General features: G+C 38.7%; 1 protein-coding gene across 1 annotated transcript; it reads left to right on the top strand.

The window, feature by feature from the left end:
• Nucleotides 1-5,939: 5,939 nt before the first annotated feature.
• Nucleotides 5,940-6,911, top strand: LOC102205465 (cystatin-SA-like). The gene is made up of 3 exons (XM_005744825.2): nucleotides 5,940-6,306; nucleotides 6,379-6,489; nucleotides 6,632-6,911. Exons 1-3 carry the CDS (start codon nucleotides 6,112-6,114, stop codon nucleotides 6,719-6,721), a joined length of 396 nt encoding a protein of 131 aa, XP_005744882.1. The 5' UTR covers nucleotides 5,940-6,111; the 3' UTR covers nucleotides 6,722-6,911.
• The last annotated feature ends 1,034 nt before the right edge of the window (nucleotides 6,912-7,945 follow it).

The raw sequence follows: 7,945 nt of genomic DNA, 5'->3' as shown, positions 1-7,945 counted from the left end.
TTCATAAGGGTCTTATGAAAAGGACACATTTTTTTTTATTTAATACCAGCAACACATTTAAATGTCAACACTGGGATGTCCACCAGTGCTGTATCACCCCTTCTGCTCTTTTAACTGCTTAAAGTTTGATTCTTTTTGGCTAATTCAATGGGTCACTGGGCATCAGCCTCCATCCTTGAAAAACACATAATGTAGATGGCGGCATATGTTGCTGTAAAAGCTCTGTACATCGTTAGCAATAATGGTGCCTTCACAGATGTGCAAGTTAAATGTACCATGTTCACTAAAGCCTCTCCATACCCAAGGCTGTTGACAAGCCAGATGGTCCCTCTCCTTTAGTCTCAAGGATGTTTTGTCTGTGATTTTTAAAAACAAAAAACTTTGGATAAACCACATGAAAGAGTTCCTCTTTGTGTCTGTCCATCTTAAATGAGCTCTATTTCATGTTTATATTATGTTTGTATTATGTTTTCTGTCATCAGATGATGATGAAGCTTTTAACTTGCATTTGTTGTAGGGACAAAGTGCAATCAATGAGAAGGTAAATGCAGTTTTTCAAAAGTGTTCTTGCACCCATGCAGCGATTTCCACTACAGAATTATATCTGTTTTCTGATGCAGGACCTTCTGAGTACCCCGAGATCACAGCTATGTGATACTGGTTTTAGGCCTTGTCCTTATACATAGAGTTCTCTCTACAGTCTGTGAGTTATTTAATTTTTTTAATGGTTTAACATGGCGTGTATCAGGGGAATGTACACATTTATTTATCTTGTCTTTTTCATGTGTTTCCTTAATCACATGCCAAATAACGAAGCAAGGAAACATGAAAAAAAGCCACACTTTTAAAATGCTAATGTGCCTCTTCAGATGATTGCCATTTATGTTTATAACTGTCACTCATGTCATGCTGCTATGTCATAGTATGCATTAATTGGTGATTTTATTAAGTACAGCACACTAGTACTGCATTGCCTTAAGAGCTGTCTTAATTCTTTGCATAGATTCAACGAGGTGCTGGAAAATTTGCTCTGAGATTTTCATCCATATTGGCACGATAGCATCACTCAGTCGCTGCAGATGTGCTGTCTGTAAATCCATGATGTGGATTGAGCTCTGGTGACTGTGGACATGATTTGAGTACAGTGAACTTATTCCCATGTTCAAAAAAGAAAATAGTTTGAGATTATTTAAGCATTGTAAAATGCTACAAGTAGCTATCAGAAGATGGGTAACGCTGTAGTGATGGGACGGACATGGTTCGCATCTCTTTCAGATTTCAGACTGTTGTGTGTTCAGAGATGCTCGTTATAACCATGGTATGCGTACCTTGGTTATAACGAGTGGTTATTTGAGTTACTGTGTCCTAATTATAAGCTTGAAGCAGTCGGGCCATTCTCCGGCATGACCTCTGGCATCAACAAGGTATTTTCACACAGAGAGCTGCTGCTCCCTGAATATTTTCTTTTTTTTTCTTTTTGCTATAAACCCTAGGAGTGATTGTGTGGGAAAATCCCAGCAGATCAGCAGTTTCTGAAACACTCAGACCCATCTGGCACCAACAACCATCTTAAGTAAAGAATCACTCAAATCACTTTTCTGATAGTCCGTTTAATTTCAACAGGTCATCTTGATCATGGCGTTTACATGTCTAAATGCACTGAGTTGTTAGATAGATATTTGCCTTAACAAGCAATTGAACCTAACAAAGTGAACAGTGCGTGTACGAATAAATAAAATGTGAGTAAGTGCACTATTTACTTGCCTGTGAGATGCTATCTGAGAACCATAGATGTGGGAATTCTTTGCAAGTTTAAATTGAGTTATAAATTTAATTTTTAAAAATTTCTGAGTACTCTTTCATGGGACGGTAAACCCCTCCACATGTTTACTTCTGAAAATCGTCAGGCTCTCTGGCATGTTAATTTTTCACCCAGTCGTGTTACTGTTTAACCTGATTAGCTGTGATATGTTCCAGCCAGTGGTTATTTTTAAACATTACACAACCTTGTTCTATCTAAACAAATATGTTGCCGGCATCAAATACATTTTTTTTATTCCCTTTTTTTTTTGCTCTCACCTTCAAATGTTATCTTTTATGCTATTTACAATTAGAGTATTTAAATGCTCTGAAAATAACTGCTTCATTTACATTTTACACAACATCCTAACTTTATATGTTTGCTTTTGATTCAGGATGATTTCTTTCTGGAGACTAATTGCTGAAGTATTTTCAAGTTTTAAAAGCTTGTTAAAGTTCAGCTGCAAAACATTTTCTCCTTCAAAAGGAGGAGAAGAGATTCATTAAATGATAGATTGGGTTTTGAGTGAACCTTAATACAATATATGTAGAGCTGACAGGAATAAGAGGTTGGTTGTTCAAGAGGAAAATCACTCTGCAGTCATTTTGTTAAGCAATTCGTCATTTAAATCATTTATTTAACAAGAAAAGATGCCACTTTTCTGGTTTTCTTTATCTGGTTTCATGTTTTTGGTTGTCGGGATTTTCCACGTTCTGTTCCCTTTACCATTTTACCATCTTCGGATATTTTATCAAGAAAAAACCTTTATTGATTAACAGGGAGATAATCGGCAGATAAACTGGAAATAGGAACACTGGTTAGTTGCAGTACTAATTCAGTTATTTATCCTTTTCATATTGGCCTTGAAAAGATCATTTGCTTCTGTGAAATAAACTCAGCACCCACCTTCAGTATGCTGTTTTCCCACCCACACTACACACTGTCTCAACATTTTGGATTACCGCAGGCTTGTGGGAAGTTCACAGTGAAACAAAGGAATTTTTTTTTTACATTTTGGTATTAATTTGGTAATATCTTTAAATGCAACTCACAAACGCTGTAGTTTATGTCCATTTATGCCCCCCTCCCAATGTCTTCTACAGCACCACACTACTCTCTGGGCAAAGATCCTCTCATGAATGTGACTCTGCAACTATGAGTCGACATTTCTCAATATTTGTCTGCAGTTAACTCAAAAACTATGTCACATTACATGATAAGATTTATAAAACCCCTAGAATGTCCATTCATATTACAAATAAACACATCTTACAATTTAGCTGATATTGTTCTCATCTTAATTTGGTGACTTACTGCAAGCCTAATTATGTGAGAGTTCATGTTTATATTGCGTGTGTGTGTCTGTATGTGTGTGTGTGTGTGTGTGTGTGTGTGTGTGTGTGTGTGTGTGTGTGTGTGTGTGTGTGATAAGGCTGGGAAACTAAGGAAAATAATTTATTGTGTGTTTTTGTCACAGTTGGCAGTAGATTCAGGCTGAATTGTGTAGAAATAGATTCGGTTTTAAAACACACCTTTGCAAAAGGATACAAAATTATGTTTAAAATTGTCCTGTTACCAAAAAAAGCATATTTTACTACCCATATTTTGATCCTTTGGATCCATCTACCTTCACAAACCCTTACAGGGTCTGCGGCATAGAAGCGTTTCCATAGCATGAACATGCTGCTGCCAGGCTTCGGGTTGGGCAAGGTGTGCTTTGCGTTATTTTGCAGTGTTTCCATCAGATATTGTATTTAACATGGTAACCCTGCAACCCCTTTAAAGTTGCTTGTACCCTTTCTCACACAGACTTCAAAGTTTTGAGGATGGATTTACAGCAATGCTCTCTGATATCCCCATTTCAAGGAATTTTCTGTGCCTGGGTGAGGCTGCGTTTTAATAACCTCGTTGTGTAAATGATTTAGTACAGTCACGTCAGATATGCGACCCAGAGGCTAGAAACTGGTTAAGTTTGGCCCACTGCATAGCTTTGTAAATTGTAAAAACTTCGTGCAGTCATTACCTACTTCAATTTTTCAATAAAAAACACTTTTATTCATTTTGTATTGCCAGTTTTACTACATAGAAGTTTACCTATATGGAAAGTATTAGTAAAGACATAAAATAATGTTGTTGTTTAGGTATAAAAGCTCCAAATGTCAATATTTTGTGGCTTATGCAATAACATAAACTGAGAGGAGTGGGATAAAGGGTGTCTTACATTTGGGGGTTGGTTTTATTGATTTTTCTTTTCTTTTTAAAACTTTATTTTTTTAAATGTATTAATTAATTAATTCATTTTTACATTTTTAGTATTTACTTGTTCAAACAAATAGGAAAAAACATTGGAATACTGTTTTTTCTATGCAATATTTTACTGGTTGGTCTCACTTGCAATCACACTGGGCTGTATGTGGCCTAAGAGGAGTTTGACAATTTGTGTTTAGTAGTTTTTGAAACCAGTAACTGACCCTGCAGTCTTTAAACTAAAATTGCTTACCACACCAATAAAATGTTGCACAAGAGACTATCATTCAGCTTGGTTACGTATATATCCTTGATCTACCTAGGTAAATGTTATTAGAGAGACCTGGCAAAGAGGGCAGGAGAAATATATAACAATATAACAAAGATAAAAATGGCAAACACTAATATCTTTAAACATACACAATAACAGATCATTACAAGAGCAACTTGGTCCTTTAAAATTGATTTTAACTCCCTCAGTTCTGATTGTTTCAGCTCCTTTTGTAGATTATTCCAGGATAAAGGGACATAGGTGCACTGGGTGTATAACTAGCCCAAGCAGTGATGTCCATGATTTCCAAGCTAATAATAAAACATAAAGAACAATGGTACTGGTCATAAAGAACACCTCACCATCACAAAAAAAAGTTGCAGAAATCAGGTGTTTCCACACCAGGAGCAAGAAATAAGATTTATTCCTAAAAGAAACTTGATTATATTTCAGCTTGGTCACAAGCTTTTCAGCTTGGGTTTAAAAGACATTTTTTGATCTGTAATGATGCCTAAATACTTGCCTAAATTGTGACCGTTTCAATTTTACCCCCTTGAGTGGTTTTGATTTTAGGCAAATTTGTTAACTCTTTGCTATTTGAGAACATCACCACATTGGATTTGCCTTCATTTAACAAGCATCAGAAATTTGAGGGCTTATATGACTCAAGGAGTCATATAAGATCTCAAAGATAACTGTGTCATCTGCATAAAAAGAAAATGCAACATTTTTCACTAATGTTAGTTGCATAGAGAAAGAGAGGAGTGGTGCTAATATAGAGCCCTCGGGAACTCCACTGGATACTGGGAGAAAAGAAGAAGAAAACGCAGTAAAGGGGCCGTACTATGTTCTAGCTGACAAGTAATGTAAAAGCCAACTTAAGCATTTGCAGACAAGCCAATGTTGGGTTGTCCATTTAGGTGTCATGATCAATTGTGTCAAAACAGATCACGAAAAAGAACAGCACAATGTTTTGTGCAGTCCATTGCACCATTATACATTCACCACATTAACAACAGCTGTTATTTTGCTGTGCTGCTTTCTAAAACTTGACTAATGTTGGAAAACAGTTAGTTGTTCATTGATAAGTCTTTGGAAAACCTTTGCTAAAACACCGTTGCTAAAATTGGCCTGTAACTGATTGGTAATTTCCTTCTAATAAAAGGAAAACATAGGCAGATTTCCATATGACAGAGATCTCATTGTTTGAAAGGAGAATGTTAAAAAGAGAAGTTAGTTGTTCTAATATAAAATCTCTTGTCAGCTTGTGAAAATAAGGATCAAGTTGATCCAGACCTGCAGATTCAAGGGGAGAGATCTGAGGAGAAACACCTGTGAAAGATTTTAGGCTTACCCACATGATCAAAACACAAAATGAGTGAATAACTTTAAGAAGAATGGGGTTTTATCCCTTTTATTGGCGTTTCTGTTATTTTTTTCCCCCTTGTCACCCTTCATATATTCAAATAATCACTGATACTTTGTCTTTATAGCAGTGACATTGTTGTTTTAAATAATAAACATGCCATTAGTTCTTAAATTCATTGTGTATATATATATTTTTTAGTCTGTAGTAGCTTGTGTTTCTCGGTAGCTCAGCAACGTGGTTGCCGCGCAACACCGAATCTACTGTTCTGAGTGGCGCGTGTCTCTTTTACGTTCAGTTAATCAGCAGATTGGACGCAGGTGTGCGTTTACCGAGCAAGTTTTAACCCGGCATATAATGCGAAGTTAGGCACTCAGAGCCTAGACGTTCTTTTATAAACTTTGAACCCACATGTTTTGATTCAGGATGTTTGCCTGGTTTTTTGTTTTTGTTTGTGCTTCGGCCGCCGAACAAACCATGACCGGGGAGCCCCGACGTGTTCCGGTTAACGACACCAGGGTTTTGACGGCAGCTCACTTTGCTGTGGCTGAATTCAACAAAGTCAACGCAGGAGAGATGTTCGCTTATAAAACTGTGGCGATAACATCGGCTAAAATTCAGGTAAAACTTCATCAGAAGTCACAACCCAATTTTCAGTTAAAATATACGAATAGGTGGTGATGTTTTCTGCAGGTAGTTGCGGGAATAAAGTACATTCTGGACATGCTGCTGGGGCAGACTGTGTGCAGCAGAAACCACGCTGCTGCGGACAGCGAGCCATGTGCTTTCCAGTCTAGACGCAAGGCAAGTTCAAGAACTGGGTGGTGCATAACACACCGAGGGGGTAAATGCATCATAACCCCACTAACCCCTCCCCCCCCCTTTTTTTAAAATATATTTTCAAATTGCATAGTAGTTAAATGTACTAATTTGCCATTTGTTTCAGGAGTACCAGTGCCACTTCGTCGTTGTAGAAGTCTCCTGGGAGAAATCACGTGTTCTCTCTAAAAATGAGTGCCACCAAAATAAAAGCTAATACACTCATACTGTCACTTTTGGTGTTTCCAAGTAAAGAGTTATCAGTGAGCGTTGTTTTAGTCTGATCATCTCAACTTTCAGAAAGAGTGCCAGTTGGTGTACTGTGCCCACTCTAAATTTATAATAGCATGATCATAAACCATGATTTCATTGGCTCTCATTTATGTCACTTGTACCAACACAGAGATGATTAAGTTCAGTGACCTGCGCCACCTCGGCATTGTATGGGGGGGGGGAAGCATAATTATTCCAGTGAGTGACCGGGGGCAGCTTTACTGTGCCTCATCTCTCAGTGTGTGTCCTGGCAGCTGTAAGGACCTAGTTGCGTGTCAGGCTTGGTCAGACACATGGCTGCTAAACTGAGACGAGGCTACACCTCCACATATAACCACGGTCTCCAGAAGGGCTCTGTATGGAGGATTACAGGCATTTTTTTTTTCAGATTACTGCTCAGCAAGACTGAACTGTCTGCCACTCTGACCCCCTTTTTTTTTTTCCCCCCTAAATTTGGGGGGGGGGAATAAACAGATCACAATGTGTGAGAGTAAATTCAGGCAAACAACAAGGGGGTTGGTAGGGGGATTATCAAATTATGGAATGAAGATGTGTTGTCTGGGGCAGCAGTGGTGTGTGTGTGTGTGTGTGTGTGTGTGTGTGTGTGTGTGTAAATATATCCATATTTCTGCTGCATTTTGCTCAAGATGAAATTTGGATAAAATGTGTCTGCAATGTCAGAATATGAGATATTGCTGAGTGGCGTGGGGACCAATGAGACTGCATCTGTTTGGCTTTGATTACAGTAAAGAGCCGCATGGATAAACTGTTCACACACCCTCTCACCCACCTCATAATGTCTCTAATCATGGATGTCTTGATCAAACTGAGCAAAACATAAAGAATTGGCTGGCACTGTGTATTAGGTAGCAGGGGTTAGGAATGTGGGGGAAGGGGGGATACTCCTTAATTTGGGATGACTAACACTGAAGCTGTAGTGCCAGGAGTATGCCCTGTCCATCTGCCATCCCACTCACCCGCCCACTGACACACTAACAGGTGCGTGCATGCAGATACACGCGTAGTTTCCATGCACGCGCTCACATACTCCACCCGCACTCTGGCCCTACCCCTGTCCTCACTTAGCCTGTTCAGCAGATGGTGAGGGGTAAGGCTTGTAGGCCCCCCTCCCAACTCCAAGCCACCAGCCCATCACCCCTTATTCGCC

This window comes from Pundamilia nyererei, unplaced genomic scaffold, assembly GCF_000239375.1.
Source record: "Pundamilia nyererei isolate P.nyererei 1_Seehausen unplaced genomic scaffold, PunNye1.0 scaffold00149, whole genome shotgun sequence".
Classification (NCBI taxonomy): Eukaryota; Metazoa; Chordata; class Actinopteri; order Cichliformes; family Cichlidae; genus Pundamilia; species Pundamilia nyererei.
Note: the sequence above shows the minus strand (reverse complement) of the source record. Positions and strands in the feature narration are given on the sequence as shown.